This window comes from Rhodamnia argentea, chromosome 4 (assembly GCF_020921035.1).
Source record: "Rhodamnia argentea isolate NSW1041297 chromosome 4, ASM2092103v1, whole genome shotgun sequence".
Taxonomy (NCBI): domain Eukaryota; kingdom Viridiplantae; phylum Streptophyta; class Magnoliopsida; order Myrtales; family Myrtaceae; genus Rhodamnia; species Rhodamnia argentea.
In genome coordinates, this window is record NC_063153.1 from 7,957,020 (window position 1) to 7,983,258 (window position 26,239).

Genomic DNA, 26,239 nt, shown 5'->3' on the forward strand with positions numbered 1-26,239 from the left:
ATAAATTAAAGAAGGAATATGCAAAAGCGCACGGGCTAATTTACATTTCTCCAAAATTCGAAAATCGTCCCCATGTTTTCAGCTTTTTCCGAAATGAACCCTTTATTTTCCGAAAAATTACCACTGCTTTTTTTTTTTTCCAACATCTCCACATGACCTTTATTACTTAATGCTGAAGAACGAACTTCAGTGAGAAATATTTTTTCGAGAGAGAAATTCCGATGAAACAGATACAAAAGATCCCTAACTTTGATCTGTGTCAAAAGTTTAAGGACCACATTGAATAAATTAAAAATTCGTGGATAATATTGAATATGTACTAAAGCTTTGGGGATCACATTAAACAGATTAAATCTTGTGTAATTATCTCTTTTGTAACAAATTTTGTAATTATCAAAAAATAAAAAGTACGTTATCATCGGTGTAATTATCCATTTTTAAAAATAATAATAATAAAAATAGATGGAGGATTTTGAATCTCGGACAAACGAAGAGGAATGAATGGTTTTGGCTTGATTTTTTCTTTTTTGCTTTTCAAAATTTGTTATAAAAGAATTACTCATCATAAATAAAATCTTGTAGCACGAATTTATTCAAAATGGGCTCATAAGTAATCCAGAGAGCTCATTTGAAGTACAAGTGACAAGGACCCACATGGCCACAATCTTATGCTCTGTTTGGCGGTGATTCTGTTTCCAAAAAACGATTCTAATCAAAATCACTTTTTTTTATTCTGTTCCCTAGATAATTTTTTGAGAATCAGAACGCGTTTGGTAATCGTTTAAAACTTTTGTTCCTGGAACAGAAACGCATTTGGTAGCAGCACAAAATTTATGTTCCCAATTTGTTATTTAAATCAAATAATTATATAATCACATTTGATGACAAAGAATAGGGAAAATAATCAAATGGTGATTATGGAGCACAAAAAAAGAAAAAGCAACAAAATTTCCGTTCCCAATTCGTTTGTCAATTTGTCATGAGCATGCAATCGTTTATATTGTTTGAAAAGTAATTCGTATTACATTTATAGAATTTGTCTAAATCATTTGTTTGTTATTATTTCTTGTGACTTTTAGATTGATCACCAAAAAAAAAAAATGAAAGAAAAGCTTCTCATTGTGCAACCGCCTATAGTTTTGCACTCTTGTAATTACACATCGTACAAGCTTACAAGACCTACAACTCAATTACATTGATTTTTTTTTTCACCCGACTTGACAAATTTTTTGTGCGGCTTGAAAAATGGAGAAAAATGGAGATTTAGTTCGCAACGCGGAGGGTTGGGTCCAGTCTTTAATAAAAAAAAAAGATAAAAATTGAAAAAACATAATAGGAAATAAAAAATACAAACTCAATTAGAATAAAAAATAAAATAGCTAAAAATTCGAAAAAAAAACATGTGTATTAGAGGTCCCTTAATATAAAAAAATAAATTGGATTTAAAAATTTTCTAAAAACTAATTTTTAAAATATAAATTTAAATTTAAATTGAATTTAAAAATAGGCTTAAAATTTTACAAAAAAAACTATTTTTTTTTAAAAAGGGGGGAGGGAAAGAATCAGGTGGTGAAATTTTTTTTTCAAAATTATAGCTTTTTCAATCTTAAATTTTTTTATTTTTAAATTATTAAATTAAAAATCTAAATATTTTTTTATTTCCCCCATTTCTTAAATTTTTAAATTTTTTTTAAATAAATTTACCTTAAATAAAATTTTTAATTTAAGAAAACTAGTTTTTAGCAATTTTTAAAATTGAATTTTAATTTATTTTAATTTATGTAAAGTTGAAAATCCACATGGACTTTTTTTTAAAATAATACCATTTTATATTAAAATTTTAATTATAAGTATGAGGGATAAGTCTAGAGGTGGCCGGTTCCACGAAACCGCCGGTTCCGGTTCCTAAAAATGGTGGAACCGAAACCGGCCCTTAAAGGGCCTGTTCCAAGGCCCAATTGCTCTTTTCACCCGGCCTCCTTCCTTCCTTTTTTTTTTTTTTAAACCAGCCCGGAACCAGCTGTTCCGGGCGGGTTCCAACAATTTACAAACCGGAACCGACCCTTGAGGGTCGGTTCCAAGCCTACAGGTCCATTTGGCCGCCTCTAGATAAGTCATAAGTATATGGTGCAAAAAAGTGATCCCCAAAAGTGTTCCAAAACACTAGAATCATCTTTTTTTTGCTTCTGAAAAGTGGTCCAAAAGTATTCTCGGGACCGGAATCAAAATCATTTTTTTTTCATTACCAAACATGTTTCTGATCCGTTTTTATTTCTGGGAACAGAAATAGAAGATCGGAATCACTGCCAAACAGAGCCTTAGCGTTCACCACAACAATTGCTCAAATCATGCATCAGCTTGTTGATCACCGAACCTGCCTCTTAGCAAGCTCTTTTATTCTCTTTTACAATGTACAGTTGCTTCGAAGTGATATCAAATCGAGAATTACGACATATCGAAGGCCTGACAAGTAGCGACTCGATCGGTGGAGCCGGTATTATGGCAAGGGTATGGACAGTCGATGGCCTTGATGCCGCCTCGATTGAAATACCAGTTCCCAACCGACTCAGCGATGCCCTGCTGCCGCAAAACGCCAGATGCATGAACAATGTGGTTAATAATCTAGAAACTAAGAGGCAAGAATGGGGTTCTGGTGAGTAGGTTGTGTGATTTTGTTAGGCGGACATGCTGCAATTGAGTAAAGAGCGATCGTATCACGAGTCGAATTACCTTTTTCCAATGTGGGGCGACTTCGGGGCGAACCACTTATCCTACCACTCAGTCTGGCAATGAGAGAAGCAAGGATTCACAAAGAGGCCGTTTTGGCTGGACCTCGAGAAGCTGGTGAGGGCTCTCGGCATTTAACAACAAAAATCTGCATTGTCGGATAAATCACGCAACGGATCTCGCGTTATTATACTTCAAGCAATTGAAACCGGCTGAAATGATGCATGCTGGAGAGCATTCGTTTTTCCGACATCGCATGAGGAGGGAAAGACAAGAAAATGTGAAGACGGCGATGGCGTTATTAGAGCAGACCTTGCAGAAAATTAATATGAGGGACAGTACAATAGGCATGGTTCTTTCTGCATTGACTCCAGTAGCCGCCAGGATCAGCCGATGGAGGAGCCAGACTGGCCAAGACCTGATTAAACCGATGAAAAGTCATTCAAGAAACCAAAGTTCGTGATTCGGACTTAATGTCCAATCGGAGGTAGAAAGCTATAGCAACCTGATGAATTAGTCCTCAAATCATCCGTGAGAAGATGCATGCCGAACCACGGATTAAGCAAGTGAGAACATGCACAGATAGAAGGGTATGGCTAAATTGGAGAACCTGTTTTAAAACGGGACATACCTGCTGTAGCGCCCCACTTCCCTTACAAGCACGTACATCCACAACACGCCGTAAGTACTATCCCAAGACATTCTTCATATACAGTGAATGACATGAAACTTGCAAGCGAAAAGCGAAAAGCGAAAGAAAATAAACCTAACTCCAGTCCATCGTCTCAATACATCCACTTAATGAGATGTGGGGAAACTAAAAAACTTTATCCATAAAAAAATACAAATAAATAAATAAATACAGGTCCGTACAAACGATACAAAAAAAACTAACAATATACACAAGCGAGGTCAAGGAGACAAGACGGCAAACCAAAAATGAAATCACCAAGCCCTAACCTAACACCGTTTCCAACAAAAAGTAGCATCAAAGTCAACCAATAACGGAGACTCTAGAAAGTACTAGTGTTCTCGGCTTGACTCGCGTCCTCGTCGGGATCATACTTAGAGAAAGACTCCAACTGCACTTCGATTGAATCCTCATCCATCTCGTCATCCTCCGAATTCGAAATCTCTATTACTTCTATATTTTCCTCTCCCACTGGTTCTTTTTCAGGTATATTTCTTGAACCTACAGTGGACGCTTCAACTTCTATCTCATTCCTGGTAGGGTGGCACCAAGAAGGTACAACCCCTTCTGGCACATCTTAGGACTTTAAGCGTTCAGATACGACCCCGTTTACTCTACAGAACCATACCTCGAACCTATGAGGCTTATAAGATGCTTCAAGCTCATCTACCCAAACCACGGTCGTCCTTCTAACATATGCTACATTTCCTCTTTCGAGAAACTCCTCAATATACCTAGTCATTTCTTGGGGTTCACCCGGTCGAACAGGCAACATCTTCAATTTCTAGGATCTCGAAAAAAAAGGTCCTATGACGGGGTGAGATTTACATCTCAGTAAGGCAAGTCCTATCCCTAGTTTAGACCGATAATTCATTCGGGTAAAAGCAACATAAGCTCAATGTGCACGATAACGTGATGCATACAATAACTATACAAAGTACATGTATAACGATAAGTATCAATTACTCGATCATGGCAATATATCTCATCACTTTACTTAAGACATGTGCACATAACGAAACCAAGCCACGTCTTCCTTTCTTTCCACTTTCATTCGATTCAAGCCCGCGTGTGAAACGCCTCGGGTTAGGTCCGCGTACTTACGCATCGGACCGTCTCATCGATAAAACCCATGTAAAACGCCTCAAGTTTTCAAAATCATCTCGGGCCTGTGTCGATACATCATAATTTCCGTCCGGCGTCACTTACGCATCGGAACATTGGCCATTTCCACCCCGCATCTTTACGCATCGGGGTACCACAATTTCTCAAGCATGCCAACAATTCATCATAAATCATGACTTCAAGTTCAAATATAGCTCACACATAGAGCTAACAATAAAAGGCGTGCGAGAACAAAAATTTTCAATAAACAAGAGGCAATCAATACATATCAAGGCTATTCAATGAGTCTTTAAGCAATTAGCACAACACGAGATCATATATCAAACAATATCACCGTAACTCACCAAAATTTGCATAATCCTCATCGTATTCACCCAATTGAGCCCAATCGTTCTAGCCAAGGTATAAGAACTTGCTTACCTTAAGCTTAATCAGCAAAACACTTCTTTCCTAGCCCTTAAGCACCTCGGCTCCCACAATTTCAGAACAGGGCAGCAAGCAGCCTAGAGAAAATCAATCAATTCATCAATATTCCTTCGCCTAAACACCAAATCATCGATCATACACTTCCTCAACATATCACTCCACACCCTAACATGCCTCAAGGATCAAATTAAATCTTAATTCCATCACAAACAACCCCCTCTAACTTAGTAAGAACAAAACCGAAACAGGGTACCCCCTGTTCTGTTTCAATCCAGTTCAAACAATCCACAACTCAACCTAATCCTTCAATTTATCCATCAATATTATTGCTAACACCAAGTTCTATGTATTAAGGGGTCTCACCGAAAATTTTGGCTCAAGGCGACACCGGTTGGTCTTCGTTTGGCGCTAATTCTTTCTGATCCGCCATTGGACAGTTTCTGCTCCTTTGAACACAACAGTGGTTCAAGGTCAAGATATCATTCATTTTCGTCCAACAATTTATAGCAACATCATATACATGTCTACTAAACGTCACCAAAATTTGAGCTCAAAATTCGTCCGTTTGGTGGTCCAATAAAATACCAACAGCAGCCTACCTCCGGTTGAGTCGGTTTCCGGCGACTCACGGGAGATTGGCCGCCCTGAATTCCATAGTGGCTCAAACGGTGCACTTCCACATGCAAAAGTTCGACAACAGGCTGATCTTCGCAGTGGTAGGTGGCTCACCGGCTGGTTGTCGACAGTTGAAAAGTTGGACGGCCGGGAAATTGGCGATCAGAGCTGGTCGGGGCAGACTGTTTATGTGCATGAGGGAGTAAAGGAAGGAGAAAATGGAGGTGATGGTGGTGCTGTTCTGTTCTTGAACGTAAGTATCCAGAAGGAAGAAATAGAAGATGCCTCATTCTCATCCCAAATTCTCTTAGGTGTCAAGTTCATTAATTGAGCACCGTGAATTAATGACAATTGGCATTGTACACATAATATCACACTTTCCTTCCAATTTTGCCTCTCCAATTTCAGCTGATATAAAGGGAATGATCAAATGACAAGAATGCCCTTGTCCGATTAATAAAAATAGGGTCGAAGCTCCAGGGGTAAAATCGTCTTTTCACACCCTTCGTCCGAAAATCCAAATACCGATTTTCATTCCCGACTAGGAGTCATCCAATCCAAACTCATTTTTTTACAAATCTTCATTTCCATTTTTTTTTCCAATTCTGAGATCCCATTTCGTGATCGATTTCTCGTCGTCCGTAATTTCAATTTATCTCGAACTAACGGGTAGCTTTTGCGGACATTACGCGTGTTGACTCTGTGATTCTCATCACACTTTGGAAAACTTAAATCACGGCTATCTTGGTTGTCATGAAATCGCAAGGGTCTATTACTAGCCCCGACGGCCGCGATCGTCATAAATCGATTTAGGGAAATTCGCAAATCATACGTTGGTTATGCGGCATCACCCGCGTCCCAATCGTATAACACTAGTAATGAATCCCTTAATCGTTCTCGGATCAGCCTCGGCTCTAAATATTCCTTCAACGACCCTTATGGTCAAAATGCCGTTTTCGAATTGAATTTCCTAGGTTCACGTATCTCGTCACGCGTTAGCCTTTCCCATTCGGTTAGTTAACTCGCGATTGATCGGATCCGAGCGAGATATAACTGAAATACTTCAACGGATATTTTACGGTCAAAGATCTCGAGATGACAGAAAAATCAAACTGTCACACCTGCTACGTATCGTAAGTTGCATTTACGAGAAATAACGGGGTCTTGACAGTGCCAATCAGATGCTGTGGAAAGAAACACTGGAAAAAGAGGGAAACCTTTAAGAACGACGGCATTACGAGTAGGAATCGCCGAACCAACATGTACGATAAAACTAGAGACAGAACATGACCAAGGTGGGATTCGGACAATCGGTACAGTTCCTTGGTAGGTTCTTTTGGACTCCATGTAAAAATACAGAAAGCCAATGTTTCCTAATAATTATGTCGCCGATACTAAGTACAATCCAATTAACTTAAAAGATGCGTCATGAAAGAAAACACAGGACTATGTATGAGTGCAGATCACAGCCATATGACAGATAATCATCTCTCCGGCTTCATAAATGTAAATTCTGTTCTTTTGTTCTTCAAAATTTACGTTCATAGAAAAGGTAAAAGGACATTCTCAAAATCTGTAGTCAAAACTCAAAAGCCATATCGTGGGCAATTCTTCGAGTTCTTTGTGCTGACGCAAAATCTGAAGATTTGCATGCTCATGCATTTTGTATCGACCTGATTTTTTTAGTGTCCCCGCTAAAAGATGCTCCGTCGCAGTAACGGATTTTTGACTCTGTTCCAATTGAAAAAACCTGCAAGGGTTATATTTGAGTCGAGGATTGCTCATAAGTAACTCTCTTGCTAAGAAAAGAGAGACATACAGAAAACTTAAAAGAGATGGAAGTAGACACAATAACAAAATATTTTCACATTCGAGTCTATGTTTCGCATGAAGTACCTAAATTTTTGGAAAACTTTCAAATTAAGAACCCGAAGTGCCTTCATTTTCTCAAATAAAACACCCAAAGTAGACCTTATTTTAAATAGTGACCTCAAGTGCCCTCATTTTCTTAAAAAAAGGTCCTTAAATAGATATTACTTTAAATAACAACAAGAAGTGGCCATATTAGTCTCATAAAAGGGGTCTGGCTCACCAATTGAATAGGCGCATTTTCATCATTTATTAAATATTAGAAAAAGTTTTATAAAAAAAAAAAAGCATGTCTCGCTTGTATTTCCTATTTTCATTTTAACTTTTATTCTTTTAAAATTTTTAATTTGATTTAACCAAAAACTATGTTAAAATTTATTTTAAAGAAAATACCCTTGAATGGTAGGGCGAGGTCAGGCCTTTGTTTTAAACAATGATCATTTGAGGATCTTATTTGATAAAAGAATGGTATTTTGGGCTCTTATTTAGAATTTTTCAGAATTCTTCAAAAGAAATTCAATATAAATAAGGGTGTCAACGGGTCAGGTCGCTATAGCCAATGAACTCCACGTAACAATGAAGCAACCATGCAGCTACACAGAGGTTCTCACTAAACCAACACTAATTGGTTTTCACAATCTGCAAACTACTCAACAAATTCGAGAGATCCAAATAAAGCAGTGGAAGTTTCAATAGATACCCAGATTTAGGTTACGAAAATGGCATAGCAAACTCAAATTAATGTAATCATTTAACTTTACCAATAACATCTGTTTGATTGGAATCACGTTATTTTAATTACGTATAGGAAATAACGTATGCCATATTGATCGTTTATGATAGAGGTGAGCGATTTCGGGTTCCGGGTATGTTACACCAAGAGCCTGGAACTTTATACGGGTTCCTCATTTTTCGGAACTTAGAATCTATCATGCATACTTTAGAACCTAAAACTTACCATGTCACAAGATCCGAGTCAAATTCCAAGATACCCGAGAACCTGCCAATACAACTCCCTTTGCATAAAAACAGAAGATATTCATATAGAGTCAAATGGAGTTGTGAGGAAGGATTTGTTTCCTAGCCATGAGAACTAATATGACATAAGAAAGTAATGATTTTTCGAAAAATTGGCACTCAAATGATATAAATTAAATATGTAATCACCATTACATAGGCAATTTAAACAAAACACATCACTTTATTTATTTATTTAAGGCCTACAAAGGTTGGGTTCATTTTACATACAACCTGGGAGACGTCATCGGGAGGCATAAAAAAATAGCATGTCGCCTTACCCGGGATACAAAAAGACAGCAGCCAAAATAACTATATCCCAAACACTCCCACATCACACGCCCATCGACCTATCTACTCAAACTTCGGCCTGTGCTATACAACCCAACTGCACTACCATAGCTACCAGGATCTCCTAGGGTGAGTCACCTCCGGCCACATAGTCGGACGATATGGGGCCCACGAACCCAAGGCTATCCTAAATGTGGCCATATATGGCGACAAAATGGTGGGGGATCTCCCCCACATCTAGGCCCCCGTGGGTCCACATGGTAACGTTGACATGTACAAACTCTAGCCCGGGACATTAAATGGCGCCAAGCTCCAGTGTAGGCAGAGTGGCACCCCGTACGAAACCGTCGATAAACTCGCAATCACTTACCTAAAAAAATGCCAACAATAAACGAGTGAGATAAAATCCCAATGAGTTAAACCTCTAAGCCGTCGACTAACAAATCCAATAACCTGAACGAGCACGATAAATCGAGTAAATATCCGAATCCTATGTGTCTACACTAGGTGCCCCTTTGAGAATATATATGATGTAATGCAATACACAAAGCTCATAATCCTAGGTTAGGAAACATTCGGATGTCATTCCCATGATCCAATTATCACTGTCACGCAAACCTGATTGTTGTTTCGTGCCGCCTCAGAGACGGGCCTAGTCACACAATAGGGTTCTCCCATAAACTCCATGGGGAATAACCGATTAGGCGCTAGGCCTATTACCACGAACCTTGTCTGGTTCAAATCCGTAATATGCAAAGTTAAGCTCACTACCTATGTCCACCTCATATCATGTTGCGCCATATTCTAAAGTCACCAACTCAACGGTTATGCAACTACACGATTTGTTCGGGAGTGCTAAATTACACTCTTGTTTCCCAAAATGTCGATTAAACATTATTTAACAAAAATTGGTCACACACTTTACTCACACACTACAACCAACCACACTGTGTCCACCTTTATTTGTACTACCACTGTCACTATTCGCCACTGTCACTGTTCGCCACTACTGCCCTCGGTACCCATCTTCGCTCGGCCATATGTTTTTTCAGCCTTCTTAAAAATGGAATTTCCCTCTCAGCCCCCGTCCCAAGTAGAGAGTTCTCCACCATTTTCTTTTCTTTATGTTATATGTCTACCGAACCGCACCAGACACAAGGCAGCCCCCATCGCGACCGCCTGCCTGCCCCGCATCTGCCTACCCTTCCTGCTTAACTCAAACCTCGCGGCACCATCGAGTCACCCAAAGCCACGAAACTCCAGCTCTGACCCAAAACCGAAAATAACGCCTGCAATGGCGTCCGAAACTCACCGGCTGAACCCGCAACAGCCTAGGAGCGACGCCCATTGCCCTGCCCATTTCTCGGCGTCGGCTGGCTCAATGAGCAGGGACAGAAAATTTCTCACTTCCCGAAAAACCACACCCCACCTCCCTCCCCGTACTGCCGAAGACCCACTCTAGCTCCTCTGAATTTTGCGACCCAACGGCCACCTTCGTACTACCCGCAGCCCCTATTTGACATGCACAAAGTCCGCTACTCCTCGACGCGTTCCATCTTTCTCGCGGCGCCGGGACCGATCAGCCTGCTTACCCGCTACGTCAACTCACCAATTATGTCAAGAATTGGAAGGGTTAGTGGACAATTTAGAGGAGCAACTCACCTGATTCTCGTCGCGGCTTCCATGCATGCATCGCTATGAGTCGTCGGCTCGCGGTGGCGCAGGACACCCGAAAGCTTCGCCGGTGAGAGATGATCGAACCAGGTGAGAGGAGAGACTTTTCGGGTGACACAGTCGAGGAGCCCCGCAAAAGAGAACCAAATGGGTCTACCTAGCTGAAAACTAAAATATTTCAAACGGGCCCTCGCGAATTTCTGGTTGAGGCCAGCCAATTCTGGCCTTACAGCTCGTGAGCCCAGCTGCAATAGGGGGGTTTGACAATCCACTGGAGATAGGCCAAGTCCGAGCGGCCCAAACTCTTGTATCCACTTCCCCATTTTCTTATGCCACCTTGAATCACCAGGCCTTGTTTCACAGGCTTTCACGATTGGCCCAATTTGGCCGGAACCTAACAATGAACCGGCCCCCCAATTGACATCTCTCGGCCGCTCCTCTTCTTCTACCTCTTCTTTTTAGACCCATTAATTAATTCCGGGCCTAATAGGAGCCGTTCACTACTTCACCCCCACATGAGCCAGTTTTTCAATCCATTTCGTCTATTTCCTGTTAGATTAGAACTATTTAAGGGGGCATCACATCGGCGGAAGCGGACGTGGTCGAAAAGAGGGTGAGAGTGTAATGAAAAGAAGGTAAGGCAAGAAGTACTTTATGAGTTTTTTTTTTATCCAAGAAGTACTTCTTGAGTTGAGAAGGAACTTCTTAAATTGATGAAAAAATAACTTCGGAAATAAAAATTCACTTTAGAAGTAGAAATTTCTTTCAGAAGTAAGAATTTTTATCCAGCGGATTTATGCTTCAGAAGTTACAGTATCAAACTGATTTCTACTCTAAAAGCACTTCTGGAACAAAAATTTACTTCAAAAAGTATTACCATGCGCACTCTAAAAACCAAATGCAATCTCATAATTAAAATCATTCTGTCATTTCAGGAGCTTAACCTGGACTCGTGGGTTTTGAATCAACAGTAAAAAGCATGATAAATAAAACCAACATTTCCCCACTTGCCATTTTTTTTTTTAAGCATCTCAAAGATTTCATCATCACATCAAATTAAAAGAATAAGCTACCATGCTAAATGTTAAGCCTAAACAAACCACTTGAAAAACTAGTCATGCTCATGTCATTCGTCGAAGAAATTGTTTAATACGCAGATAATTTTTAATAGTATTCTTTAAATTTTCATTGATATTCTTTATATTTTGATTTTATTTTTCTTTTCTTTTTTCTTTTTCAGTTAAAAGAGCCGGTGGGGCCGTTGACCACTAACTAAGACCTGATAACCTTCGCCAATCATTGACCAAGGGCTGGCGAACCTCACCGGCACCTAAATGAGGACCGCGAAGCCCTCGCCAGCAGCGAGCAAGGGATCATGACCCCTCATAGCCAAAGCGAGGACGTCGCTTACCCACCCTTGCTTCGCTAGATCTAATGAGGGCTCACGAGCCCTTGCCCCAAGCTAGCAAGGATCTCCAAGCCTACCCAATGCATGGAAGAGGTCATCGGCGGTCTCGTCAACCGTTTGAACCTAAAAAGAAAAACAAAATAAAAAGGAAAAGTATAAGAAAAATAAATAAAAATGCGAAGAAATATTAAGAAATTGCTAAAAAATATCTACATCGGTATCGGTCGTGCCACGTAGGAAAGGCATTGTTAATGTCAATACCTTCTAGCTAAAATTAGTAGAATGGACTTAATTGGCAAAACATAAAAAGATTTAGGACTCAATTAGAAAAATTGTAGTAGATTTAGGGCTTTTTGGATAATTATCTGGTCATTCATTCTCTAACTTATTTGATCATCAATTGAGTTGTCTGACTATAGTTAAGAATCGTTATGTCTAAATAAAAAGGATTGGAAGACTTAGTTTTCAGCTATTTCTAAAGTCAAAAATTGGACTTACAAGGGTAACGCAAGCATCCTAGTTAAACCGCAATGAAGAATCTTCCACTTTTCTTTCCCGTGGTTATGTTTAATGCATCCCAATGTAATGTTGACACCTAAATATCTTCTAGGACAGCCAATTGAATCATAAAAATATTTTAATGGAAAAAATTTTAAATAAGGGCTTGAATTGCCATCTTTTTCTTAAATAAGGGCATAAAGTGAACTTTACTTTAAATTAGGGCTTGAAGTGCTTTTATTATTTCAAAGAAGGGCTTGACTAAGAGCATTTTTGTTATTTTCCTTTTTTTATTTTATTTTTTATTTTTTTTCCTTTCTTTTTTTCTATTTGCCTTTTTCCCCCAAGCTTCTTGTCTATAACCAGGCCGGCCACCGGCGAGGGCTAGGTGAGACCGACGAGGGCCTTACATAGGGCTGCCCTCTCCTTGCCCGGGCGAGGGGTGAGGGTTGTTCGGTCAAGTAGTCTCTCATGCTAACATTGTAGCCCTTGTTTGAATTATAAAGAAAAAAAAGGTTGTGTAGTTATTCTCGGAATATTAATGATACAGAGAAGTATATCTATGTATATCCTTTCAATTAAAAATTTGAAAAATATAATATGATTTACGAATTAATCGAACATTTCTTCTTTTTGTTTTCTGCAAAATATTTTTTATCAATGTTAATAGTTTAGTAAGGTAACTTCTTTTATTAGAACTAATATTTCTATTTATTTTCGGAGTTAAAAATCATTTCTTCTTATCTTTTGCAATTTTTTTCTATTTGATCGATAAATACATTTACAATAATGAAAAAATAAATAAAATATTTTTAAAATAAATAAAAATACAATTCGTTTTATTTGGACTATAAAAAAATCAATTGCGAGTATTAGTAATCAAAATTCAAAGATTTTCTTATCCTCCTCCTCACAAGCATATGTATTTTACCAATTATATCAAACGCAAATTTGTAACTTGTATAAGTTATGATATATCCTTCAATATCACGAAACATTTAATTTTCTTAAAAATAAAATAAATGATTATTTTGAAACACAAGGATTTTTTTTTTTGAGTTATATCTTTATCCTTGAATTGAAGTCATAACTATTTCTTCTTCCTGGTATTGAAAGAAAAGTGTGGTCATTTCATCATCATTGCAGATTAATGCACCGAAACGAAGTTTTGATTTTGATACTTGCTGATTCAAACCATTTTAAGCATCCTCGAGCTCATACTTTTGGAAATTTGATAGAAATGCACATTCTAGCTAAACATGACGGCCTCGCCTTGACGAGGCGAGGGCCGCCATTAGCTCGCCCCGTCCTTCCAAGTGGCCAGCCCGATCATCGGGGATAAGTTGGGGCAAAAAAAAAGGCAAGAAGAAAAAAAGAAAGGTAAACAAAAGGAAAAGCAAGAAAGAAAAAAAAAAAAAAGGGAAATGACAAAAATGCCATTAGTCAAATCCTTCTTTAAAATAATGAGGGCACTTCAAGTTATTATTTGGAATTTTAACCATTTTAATCATGTCAATTTGGTCATAAACCTTCTGAGAAATTGCCAATTTAATCTTAAATTTTTTAAAGATTTGCCAATTTGACACTTATGATCAATTTTGACAAAAAATCATTGTTGTAGTAGTTTAGTAAGCGTTAACCATCCTATTCAGCATGGTCGGTCTTGACATAGATAATTTATCATTTTTTAATAAAATTTTTCTTGATTTTCTTAAAAAAATATAAATTTTTCTGTTTTTCTTTCCTTTTATTTTTCCTTCATCCTCTAACCGATTGCCGGGCCCCAACCGACTAGAGACGAGGGCCTGCTTGCCGAAAAATTAGTGATTGACTTGCACCCCCAAATCAGCATATCATTATCGTATAATTTGGCATTCAACTTACATCTAGACGTGAGGAACACTCTTAATTTAGTAATAACATGTCCACATTAAGTAAATTTCATGGGTTAAGAGAGAGGCGAGGCACTCAACTTGTCGGAACCTTCAAGATCAAGCCCGTTTAATCTCGGCCGAGCCCATCGCTTCCCTTTGCTTTGGTCTATTGCCTCGGAGATTTTTTTTTTCTTATTTTTTGATCGGACCCGAGTTCCAAATTTTTTTCGATCGGACGGGAGTTCTAATTTTTTATTTGGTCGGAGGAGTTTTAAATTTTTTTTTTTTTGGGGTCGAAAGAGGAGTTCTCAATTAGGAAGGTGGATTTTTAACAAAACTTGGACAGCAATAGAGATTTTGAGAATTCAAGCCCAATAAAAAAGAAAAAGAAAATATTCTGGACAAAAGCTGAATATAATGAAATCTGATGTTTAAATAAGAATCTAAAGTGGTCATGTCAATCTAATAAAATTGCTTGACATCATCGATTGGTCAATGATATTTCTGTCATTTATTTTTTTTTCTCTTTTTTTTTTCTACTTTAAACTAAAAAAATTAAAAAAAGATAAAGCTTAAAAAAGAAAATAAATAGAAACGAAAAAACTGGACCCTCTGCCTGTGGTCATTGTCCCATCGTTGGTGGGACAACAATGGTCAACGGGGCCGCTGGCCCTTTTTCGATTCTGGCGAGGATCGGCGACCCCTCCGATTATCACTTGTATTTTCTTTTTACAATTTTTTATTTTGTTTTTATTATATTTAACCTAAATTTAGCTTAAAATCATTTTTGGAAGAAAATATTTTTGACGGGTCGAAATACTTAGCGGGCCGGCGAGGTGAGGCTTTTATTTAAAACAGTTCTTGTGTGAAATAAGAACCGTGCCTTTGTCTAGGAAAATTTCCCAAGAATTTATACACGACAAAGGAGCACAATCTACGCAACTTCACAGACGACGCCCATCACTCTCGCGCCCTGCGTCACTCTCCCCCTCGTGTCCTCAACGCGCCGCCGCCTCCCAATTCGCCAGTCCTCTCCCACCCGCCACCCCCACCGACGTCCGTAGCTCCCACCAGACCACAAGCCCAAGCCGGTCATCTTCATCCTGCCGGCGGTTACCTCTACCAGTCCGCGGCGTCGCGCCGGCGCGTCCGGGGCGCGACAAGGCCCTAGCAAGACGAGATCGCCACCGAGCTTCGCCACCGCGACTCCTCCTCCTCCGTCTCGACGTTTTCCTTCCTCTGGGTTTCCTCCATCGCGTGAGAAAGGCGTCGTCGGATTACGGGTACCCCATCTCTTACCCGCGCCTCCTTTTTCCGTTCCTCGCTCCCCTTCGTCAGCGGTTCTTGGTGCGACGCCACTAGCGGTGTTCCCATCACCGAAGGATACCATACGCGAACCATCATTCCCGCCCACCGACTCTCCGACATCCTTGTCCGTGGGCCACCCTTTTTGTCCAATCCTCGGGCGTCCTTCCATTGGAGGAATAGCTGTTAGTTCGAAGAGGTTAGACTTTACCCTTGATTAACAACTCGAATGTTCAATATTAAACCTTTGTCTGCAAGATATGCATGCATATAGATTAATATGACAAATTCATAATCTTAAAGTTGTTGGTTGAATTTCGTTCTAGACTAGAGATTAGGAATTCGATTGACTCTCGGGACGTCATCTTGTTTCGCCCTCAGGAGGGTTGCAACATTGCCTAGGTTGTAATTTTCGACCAATTAAAGGAATGACTTGATGATGCAAGGAACTTAAAGTTCGGGGTGTGCATCGAATTGGATAGGGTCCTTGTTCTGTCTCTCGACATCATTTGGTTGATTGGAAAGAGTGGGGATGAAAATAAAAATCGAGATGGAAAATCGAGTACTATTTTGATACTAGACCATATTGAAGGAATCACTACTAGAATTAAATCTTGTCGTTTAGGATTTAATGGAGGAACATGCACTATTCCAATTCGGAACGTTCTATAGTGGCTTCTCATATGTGGTGCTATTTAGTTTTTTCCTAATTTTTGTTGAGTGGATTATACAAGATTTTGGGAATTGTCTGTATCTTTTGTGAGGGAGCAATTCCTTGCCTGTGAGGGCAGTGTGGGGATGAGGGCAGGGCGGACTACCCTGCACCCGGGGCGGTGGCAGGGCAAACCTTTGCCCCTACACATTTATTGGCATCATCTTCATGTGGGTGGAAAGTGCTGACTGTATTCGCCATTTTGACTGATTGGTGTACTATCAGGGCTTTGACCTAATGGCAGTGTATCCTAATTGTGGTCTAAAGTGTCTTCTATTCCGTTCTTATATTCCCCCTTCCCATCCTTAGCTTGCAAAAAAAGGTGTCTAACGTTCCTGACTTGGCGACTTCCATTTTTGATTTGATAACAGTTATTTCCACCTTATTTTGTTGCTTTCATGTTCATCTTCTCTATAATGGGCATTTGTTTTTTGAAGTTTGACAAGGTTTATGTATCAAACGTGTCCTGCTTCAGATGAGTCTTGTGACAGATTCACCAGTGCATTCATCTAGCAGTGATGACTTTGCATCCTACCTCGACTCGAAGTTAGCTTCTGGTTCTTCTGGTTCATCGGCCGACGACGAATCTGACGACGAGAGCGATCATGAAAGTGAAAGGTGTTGTCCAATGATAGTTTTGATGTCTGCAGTGAACAGTTTGTATATACTTTTCTGGTCTTTTATCTGTAACTTTTGGATTTGATGTCTACACGAAATCAGCTCTCTGAATTTGAATGCACAACTGTGTCAGAGTTCAATTATATTGGATCCTTTTCTTCTTTTGGCTATACCTATATTGTATCAGCAGGGCAGGTGCCTCGGTTTCCATCGAGTTTTAACTAACAAGTTCATTGCCAGGATAAAGAGGCGCAAGGTGGAGAGCCTGGAAATTTTAGAGGAACCTGAGGGGTCAACTTCGCGCGAATATTCAGAACAAATAGTAGGTAAAATGTCTGTACTAAATGTGTATCCATTTCAGTTTCTTTTATCCTGAGAAAATGGTCTCTAGAGTGTAGGAAATTCTTGATCCCAACCTACTTAATGTGCATCATACAATCATTAGTTGATTTCTAGTTCAAGAATTTTGAGAATAAGCTTCTGCCTTTAATGCTAAGTTTTGATTGGTTCTGGAGGAAGCAACGACCATTACCTAGCTTTGTCTCGGGTGTAGGCCATGTTTAGTTTGTTTTTTATTTACATACCCGTGTCACCACTTTCAGCACGTGACATGGATGTATTGGCTTAACTATGTGGAGAATGTGTGCATACTGTATCAAGCATCGCTCTTTCTTATTATCAACTTTAATCAATGCATAATCTTTGCAACATTAAGATGCATTTAATTGGTCAAATGTATGAGAACATTGGGAAACTCCATCTAGGAAAGTAGAAAACTGGCAAAAGACAGACTCTGCATGCAGCTCTCGCAAGAACAACCTTTATCACATCAATATCCCTCCTTCATACATATGTTCTGTTATTTTTTATGCCTGTCATTTACATTAAAAGCTAGTCACGATGACATCCTACGTGGGTTGATACTAGTAAATTGCTTCTAATTTTGAATGAGATGTGTCTGATACTGTTCATACCTTAGGTATTCTTAATAAGGACATGAAGAGCTAGAGATTTCGTGACGTAATGTATTAACGGGGAGCTCTTATATGCTAGCTTATCATTGACTCGACAGTGTGGCACTTTCATTTACTTCCAAGAAAAGTGGTTTTGCAATTTCATGCATGGTAGTTCCTAAAGAGTTAAGTTTAATAGTTCCCGTGAATTCGAACAATGATGATTGTGGAGCTATGCTCACATGCTCTTGTGTGGTGCCCCGCACAATTAAGGTAACCACATACATATGGATGAATAGAACATTGTTTGCTGAACCTGCATTCGAAGGACATGTCAACATTGTATTTCTGTTATCTTTAGAATGCATTAATTGTGACGATGGGGAAGACAAGTGGAAGATTCTTCATTGTGGTTTAACCAGAAAGCTTGTGTTACCTTGTAAGTCCAATTTTTGGCTTTAGGAATAGCCAGAAGCTAAGCGTTGCAATTTTTCTTATTCAGACAGAAGGTTCTTAACTGTCATCAGACAAGACTATCCAGTTGGTGATAAACTAGTTAGAGAATGAATGACATGACTTGACTGGCTTTTCAAGTGGTTTATTTTGGCTTAACATTTAGCATGATAGCTTGTTCTTTTATTTTGATGCGGTGATGGAATCTTTGACATGATCAATGCCACAATGGTAAACTGGCAGCTGAGGAAGTGTTGATTTTATTCATCCAGTTTTTCTTACTGTTGATTCAAAACCCACAAGTCTGTGTTAAGCTCCTGTTAAATGACAGAATGATCTTAATTATGAGCTAGCAGTTGGTTTTTAGTCACTGGTGCTCTTTCGCTGCTTTACATTTTATTTTCCTTTAGGATGACCAGGTAATATCGGGCATTTGATAATGTGCAGAAACAACCATTAAGCAGGATTCCTGTTCACATCCTGGCTTTTTTGGGGGAATGTGCATGCGTTGTGGGAAACGTGTTGAAGAAGAATCGGGTGTAACATTTGGCTATATACATAAGGTATGACATCAAATCCCAAAGTTGAAAGCTCCCACTGGTTGACATGTCTTATCTGGTTTATAAATTTTGAGAGAGGTTGGAACGGGGTGAAGAAAGGGGGTTCCTGAACTGTTTGGTAACTAGTGGTTTTGAGCAGTGTTTTGCTCGTAATAGATCTTTCTTTCCTTTTAGGTAATGAATGAACAATGATCAGTTGTGGCTTAATTTCTGTTGGTTCTGGTTCTAAAATGGAAAGTATTTTTTTTAAGCTCTTACATATATGTCTCATTTGCTTTGTAAATCTAGTTAAAACAAGGCAAAAAGGTTAGCTGAAAAAAATTGACATCATTCACATGAAACAGCCTCCTAATTGATAATGTGCAAATATATCTGTGTAATTCTTTTAACTTGATTACTCTTTATTCAAGAACTCTCTGGATACAGGAGGCCATCCCTGTTAGAAGCCTGTCTCTACAGCGACAATTAAACAAAAAGATTACATTGTACTGATAAAACTGTTCCGTTAGCTAACTTATAAATTCTCCATTTAGTGCAAAGAGTTTTATGCTGATCATTATTTATTCTGTTGCGCAAACACTTCATAATTGACATTTTGTTTCTGCTGTCCCGATATTCATTTTTGTGATCTTATTGATTTCTCATATCCTGGAGTTACTATATTTTTTTTTCCAGCCTTCCAACTTTTTGTTCGTATAAGCGAATGCGTGCTTAGCTATTAAATGACGTTGATCATTGACCTAGTTGTGCATCATCGGCGGTTTTAGCCTCCCTTCTAGGCATCTAACCTCTGTATTTTTGGTATCTTGCCCTTCTCTGTCGGTTATTATAGTTCATAACTTTCCTGGAATGCTTAAAAGTATACTATTGACGAAGTGTCTGAGTGAAGTTTTCCTTTCAGGAAATTATCTCGAAGCCAAAATGCTGTTTAAAAGGACCTTTGTTTTTTTTGGTCGAACTGTTTAAAAGGACTTGACTGAGGAAATATTCTTTGAATCTTTGTCCTACCTTTTCTCTGTTGGAGTAGTTTAATCCCCATCTTGAGTGTCTAATAAAAGCTAGGGCTTCGTTTTCCACCTCAATAAATTTGAAAGTGAAAAAGGTTGAAAACATTATTTTACTGTAATATCAAATCTGAAGAATTGGATATTTCTCTTTCTAGCTTGTGTTTGCTCCATGAACTTACTTTTCACAAGGAAAGAAGTTTGCTTACGTTTTACTGATTTTTTTTTTGTTTGAAATTTACATTTTACTGATGCCATGTCCTATCCTGGATGAGCCCTGCTTAGAATTAGCATTCAGCAAATTTTTTGATTTCCATTTTAGCTAGTGTGGTGCCATCTAGTGGCGATTTTTTCCGTCAGAGGAATTTTAAAGAAACAAATTTGTGTCAGAACAGCATGAGTCCAGGACCTCAGAAGCTATTTTATATGCTAGAAGTTTCTGTTTTGCCTTTGTTAGACAGAATAGTTCAACATGGAAAAGTAGAAATCAATTGGAGTTGTAAAATAATCTTGAACTGCCGATCAAGATGTTCATTTCTCTGAAATAACTCAGGGTTGACCATTACAGGAAATGCTTTTGTTTTTGGGTAAAGTAACTGTTACAGGAAATGTTTGATTTTTGGTTTGTCATTTATGTGTAGCTTTTTCCATTTTTATCTTAGCTTGATATGATGGATTAATACTGGCATATGCAGGGTTTAAGGCTTGCTAATGATGAGATTGCTCGGTTGCGAAAGACAGACATGAAAAATTTGCTACGTTACAAAAAGCTTTACTTGATCCTTGACTTAGATCATACATTGCTCAATTCAACTTCGCTTGCGCATATTACTACTGAAGAGGAACACCTGAGAGGCAAAGTAGATTCTTGGCAAGGTATACTCTTTCCTGCCAGTTTAGATTCTTTATGGACTGTGAATTTTCGTTTTATTTGGTGCCACAAGCCATGTTACGAGTTTCCTCCTCGTGTCTTATTTTCTTGTTTACATTATGGGTGCATTTCTAAGTCCTGGTTCTTGTCTCCATTGTTGGATTTAATCATAATGGAATGTGCAGACGTCTCTAAAGGCAGCCTCTTCGTGTTGGAGCATATGCACACAATGACCAAGTTGAGACCCTTTGTGCGGACCTTCTTAAAGGAAGCTAGTGAAATGTTTGAGATGTACATATACACAATGGGTGATCGATCTTACGCCCAGGAAATGGCTAAGCTACTTGACCCAACAAGAGAGTACTTCCATGAAAGAGTGATCTCCCGAGATGATGGTACCCAACGACACCAAAAAGGCCTTGATGTGGTGCTGGGCCATGAAAGTTATGTACTGATATTAGATGATACAGAACAGGTAAATGGATTTCAAAATAAACCCCAAACAGATTCTGATATGGTTTGCTGTCGAAGTTTCGTTTATGAAGGCGATGATGGTTTGTCTTTTTGAAATCCCCAACGTTAATTTCGGATGGCGTTTCCGCAGGATTAGTGCTTGGTTTTGGTTTGCTTTTCTATTTTCCTTATATGGGTCGGGGGTTTGATATTAATCTTTGTTTTCTTGTGTTATCATATTTTGGATTGGGTTGCATGAGAATTATTGTTCAGTTTTGTTGTGCTTTCCTTTTTTGGGGGGTTTGAATCTGTATGCATACGTGTATTTGGATGTATGAAGAATGATTCCACCAATCTGTAACTTTTCTGTGAGTGGAGCATCGATTATGCTTTCAGGTGTTTTCGTTCTATCCAGACAATAAGGCACATAGCTACGACATGTCACAATCTCATGTTTCATGCTTTATTGGCTGTTTTTGATTTGATAGATATTTTTAAGTCCTGAATAAAAACGTGGGTGTTCAATAAATGACATTTTCATTGGCTTTTATGCCCCAAACACCATGTGGATTTTGAAGCCAAAAGCCATGTTGCAAAAGCAGAAAATTCAGCTTGGTAGAGGAGTATTTGCTCCTTCTGAGGGTGTCTCTCTATAGTTCTTTTGAGTTATCATTATAATTCTTGAATTCTCTTGTTATCTTAGGCATGGACAAAGCACAAGGAAAATTTGATACTGATGGAAAGGTACCATTACTTTGCTTCAAGCTGTCAACAATTTGGATTCTCATGTAGATCTCTGTCTGAGATGGAGACGGATGAAAGCGAGTGTGATGGAGCTCTTGCCACTGTTATTGGAGTTCTCAAACGGATCCATACCATATTTTTTCATGTATGCGCCCTTCTCGGACTGTATAATGACTTTGTAACATTTTGGATTGTGGCTATGGTCTTTATCGTTTTTAGACAACAAATTCCTTGTCCTAGTCAGACTCTATGTCCTGCGTGCTCGTTCGTGCTGTGTTCTTTATATACAACTGAGGTAATGACCGAGTCACTTCTGTTTGTTGTCTTTTCTTATTTGTGGATTTTTGCTCTGCAGGAACTTGAGGACGAGCTCGCTGGAAGAGATGTTAGACAGGTATTTTTTTATTTTTTTCCCTTCTAAGGGGTCATTGACCATTTATAACTGGATTTGTATTATTACTAGTTTCCAATACTCCTAGTAAAGTAAAGAAATTATACTGTTGAAATGCATATGCTGCTTTAGCTAGGAGTTATGGAATCGTGACTTAAAGTTGGCTGAAACATGCTAGGGAATCGTGGATTATAGTGTGTATTGAATTGATGAATACAGGCAAGATATTTTCAGATAGAAGCCTTAAATGCTTTCAGGCAAGGTTTTTAGAACTGACATTGTGATCAGAATAAATAGGCTGTTAAGAACCGCGAAGAAACAAGGGAAAGATTGCGGAGCACTACTGTATTGTACTGTACTCCTGCACTACCCTATTTGAGAACATCCTGAAGTGATGGTCTAGCCAGTGGCTAGATTAAGGAAACCGGTCATTTCACTTTGGAGATTGTCATCTTGTGTATTTGGTTGGGCAGGTTTTGAAGACGCTTCGCAAGGAAGTCCTCGAAGGCTGTAAGATCGTCTTCAGCCGTGTGTTTCCAACCAACTTCCCTGCTAGCCACCACCAGCTGTGGAAGATGGCGGAGCAGTTGGGAGCCACGTGCACAGTGGACCTCGACGATTCAGTAACCCATGTGGTTGCGATGGATGCTGGGACAGAGAAGTCGCGTTGGGCGGTCAAGGAAAAGAAGTTGCTGGTTCATCCACGGTGGATCGAAGCTTCATACTATTTCTGGAAGAGGCAAAAAGAGGAGAGCTTCTCGGTCGAACAAAAAACCAGTAGTTAGTATTCATCGGTTCCAGGATATGAGTAGAAAGTAACTTGATAGTCAGATTTATGTAGTGACTTGACAAATTACGTAGCTGGTTTTATTCCCTGGTGCATGTGAAGTCTCTACGAGTTTTGCTTGCTGGCTCCTTGTGGCTGAAGAATTGCTTAAGGAGAACTTTGGCTCAGGATTTGGACAGTCTTCCTGTGTCTGGAATGGCCATGGAAAACTGATGTGCATAAGTTGAAGGCATTTAAAATCTTTCATTTGAACGTTAAAGTAAGAAGGAAAAAATGTCTTTCCGTCGAATATCTTTCTCTCATATTTTTCCTTAATTCCAAATGACACAAAATCAACTTTTTCACGTGTCATTCACCATCAGTTGGGGCTAGCCAATGGGCCGTGCTGGGGCCGACTTGGTTGGCCCGTTTCTCTAACGTGGCGTGCCGGCCCACATGCTAGGCTTGGGCCTGGCCCGGTCAAGGCCAATTGAGTGACTAGCAGAAAATTGAAGGAGAGATACAATGAGACACTCTATCAAGGACCCAAATGATGACAAGATTCATGGTCAAAATCACGTCACCTACCTTAGAAAACACAGTTGTAATTGATACTAACAATCTCTTAAATTCAGACGTTGGGAAAGCACGAAAAATATGTAATCTCTTTTCGAAGCGTAAAAACAAGTGAAGGTCTGACTCCAACGTGCTGTGTACTAGGCTTACCATACATCTTCTCTCTAAAGGATACTAACAACATCTTAAATTTAGACGTCGGGAACATCTTGGGACACAAATCTTTCTTTTTAACATGTGTTGTACGTAATACAAATTTACCAACGGTCCCGTTTATTTCACGAAAAATTAACGATTTGTTTCTAAAAATAATCGCTTGTACGTTTCAAATAATTAGCTAAATAAAAATTTTTCCATATTGACAGTAATATATGTCTAATTATTTCTGCGAATGGTGAAAATATTTTTTTTCTGTTAATGTTTGTAAGCGGTATAAACGAGTCTCTTATGTTCAATGGCTACTGATTTCACCACCATTCCACTATGATCTGGGCCTCTGATTTTAATGTCCTGAAACTGTCATTTCGCAATGAAAATTGATCCAATCTACCTCTGGGCCGGCCTGTTGAATCCATGAGACTCATCGGGCTTGTGATGGCCCAACTCCCAGAGACCGGATCCGTTTATCGGTCATGAAACTGTACTATATTACTCGACCAAAACACTCTACTCTATATATATATATATATATATTTTTTTTTCTGTTCGTTTAATTTTTGGGCTTTATCCTCAAACCACTCTTTCGATTGAACAACATCAAAAGCACGACCCCTTTTTTTCCTTTTTATGTTAAGTGTTTTGTAATGACCATTGCTAGTATAGGTAAAATTTTCTAGATTCTAGTAACGAACATTTTATGATCGTGATTCTCATGCCTCGTTTATCTAGTGGTCAATCCCCTCCCTCCCTCCCCCCCCCCTCTCTCTCTATCTCTCTCTCCACCACTTCACTAGACCGCATTGCTCGACTCGCCTCACCACTCGTTGTACCTCATCGGTAGCGGTGTAGCCATCACTCGTCATCGTACCACGATTTAGTAAAGAAAACTTCGGGTGGAAAACTTCATCACACGCCATAGAATAAGTATACCTAACTGAACATTAGTCGTATGTATAGATTGATTCAACTTAGGTCTTGAAGATATGGTACATATCACCTAAACTCAAATTGACTGTGAATTTGTGATGTGTCATGATCTTGGTGACAAATGATACACGAGAATTAAATCGACGATTCCTGAAACGATCGAGGACGGAGAAACTCCATGTGCACCTCGTTCTGGAGCACATGATACGCATGAAATTAGGTACACATCCACATACTTTTAAGTCCTCCATCGACAGCCAATTGGAGGTGGACGATGATGCGAAAACATCAATATGATCCTTCACATCAGCCCGTATTGTGTGCATCGTTGTTAGTTTCATTCACGGATCTATCGAATTTGTGCAGTAACTTGTCGAAAGGAATATCTCTTCCCCGTCGAAGGTTTTGATGGCTTCAAATCCTCCTCGTGGAGACGTAGAGGGGGACGAGAAGATTTTACGGACATGATTTTCGGTTAGATCAAAGCGGTTTCTTGAGCTCTGTATTCTATCTTGAGTAATTTGGTTAGCCTGAACCCTAATTTGTGACACACTGCGGTAAAATTTGAAGGCCAATCGGATGATGTGTTTTCTAGATGTGCATTGGTGGAAGCAGAGCTTGCTGGCTACATAATAGCTCTAATAGCTAGCTATTAGGGTTTTGTATTTGTTCTCTTTTGGTTTCTAGAACCAGAGGTGTAAGCATGACATGGAAACAGGTAGATTTAATATTCCATCCTTCTTTTTACAAAAGGAGTTTGGGATTTCATTCACAAAGTCCTATAGAAGAGATTATGATGGCATAAATAGGATGGAATAAGAAATTCTCTAGATTGTACATATGGATAATTGGACATTTCTAATACCATCAAATATTTTGGGAAACTCAATCATGAAACTTAATTCCCAAAGTGGAAGGAAGATTAGAAAAGAAAAAAAACTATTGCCAAATATCTTTTCTTCTTTTTAAGTAAGGAGGTCGGCCGCGAGTATGAGGGGATATTCCCTATCATATAGAAAGTAGGATAAGTTTACTGAAAATTTCAGCTTCTTCCCAAGCTAAACATCCACCCCGTCTTTCATATGGGGTGTCTAAAGCCATACCATTCAGACATGGAAGACCTTACAAGAGGCGTTCTGAAGAGGCCATCAGCAAGGATGATGACTTCCTTGTTGAAATAAGTGGAATATGTGATGGTGGAACGCAAAGTGAATCAATGTGGTGTCCCGACTTAAACTTTTGACTTAGTAGAGCGGAAAGTTTTATCTAACCAATATCGTAACGAGTTGAAAATCAATTGAATTGCTAGGGATGATAGTCGCCTAACAACTGCGATCACTATCGGGGCTACCTACGAGTAGCGACCACTGCACAACGGTGGTTTGTTGTTCCTCCAAGTCCGTTGATTGGGGTGTTGATTAGCTTCCTTTTTTCTAAGTCGATCTTGCTTCTAGGTCCAAAGAGGCTTTTCATAAGGACATTTCTTGTAATTCCGTCCAGAACACTGTCAAACACCAAATAACATAGCAAGA

At 39.1% G+C, this 26,239-nt stretch overlaps 1 protein-coding gene and 1 pseudogene across 2 annotated transcripts; one reads left to right on the forward strand and one right to left on the reverse strand.

Annotated features, from left to right (window-relative positions):
* Window positions 1–2,445: 2,445 nt before the first annotated feature.
* Window positions 2,446–10,758, reverse strand: LOC115736109 (annotated as a pseudogene).
* Window positions 10,759–15,129: 4,371 nt separating this feature from the next.
* LOC115736196 (RNA polymerase II C-terminal domain phosphatase-like 4) lies at window positions 15,130–23,283 on the forward strand. Of its 2 annotated transcripts, none has more exons than XM_048277600.1 (9): window positions 15,130–15,498; window positions 16,708–16,850; window positions 17,091–17,176; window positions 18,704–18,819; window positions 20,516–20,696; window positions 20,877–21,166; window positions 21,848–22,033; window positions 22,244–22,282; window positions 22,753–23,283. In XM_048277600.1, the coding sequence occupies exons 2-9, from the start codon at window positions 16,708–16,710 to the stop codon at window positions 23,062–23,064; spliced, it is 1,353 nt and encodes a 450-aa protein (XP_048133557.1). In that variant the 5' UTR covers window positions 15,130–15,498; the 3' UTR covers window positions 23,065–23,283. The 2 variants fall into 2 exon arrangements, with proteins under 2 accessions (XP_048133557.1, XP_030523620.2); XM_030667760.2 differs by having other exon boundaries at window positions 15,131–15,719.
* The last annotated feature ends 2,956 nt before the right edge of the window (window positions 23,284–26,239 follow it).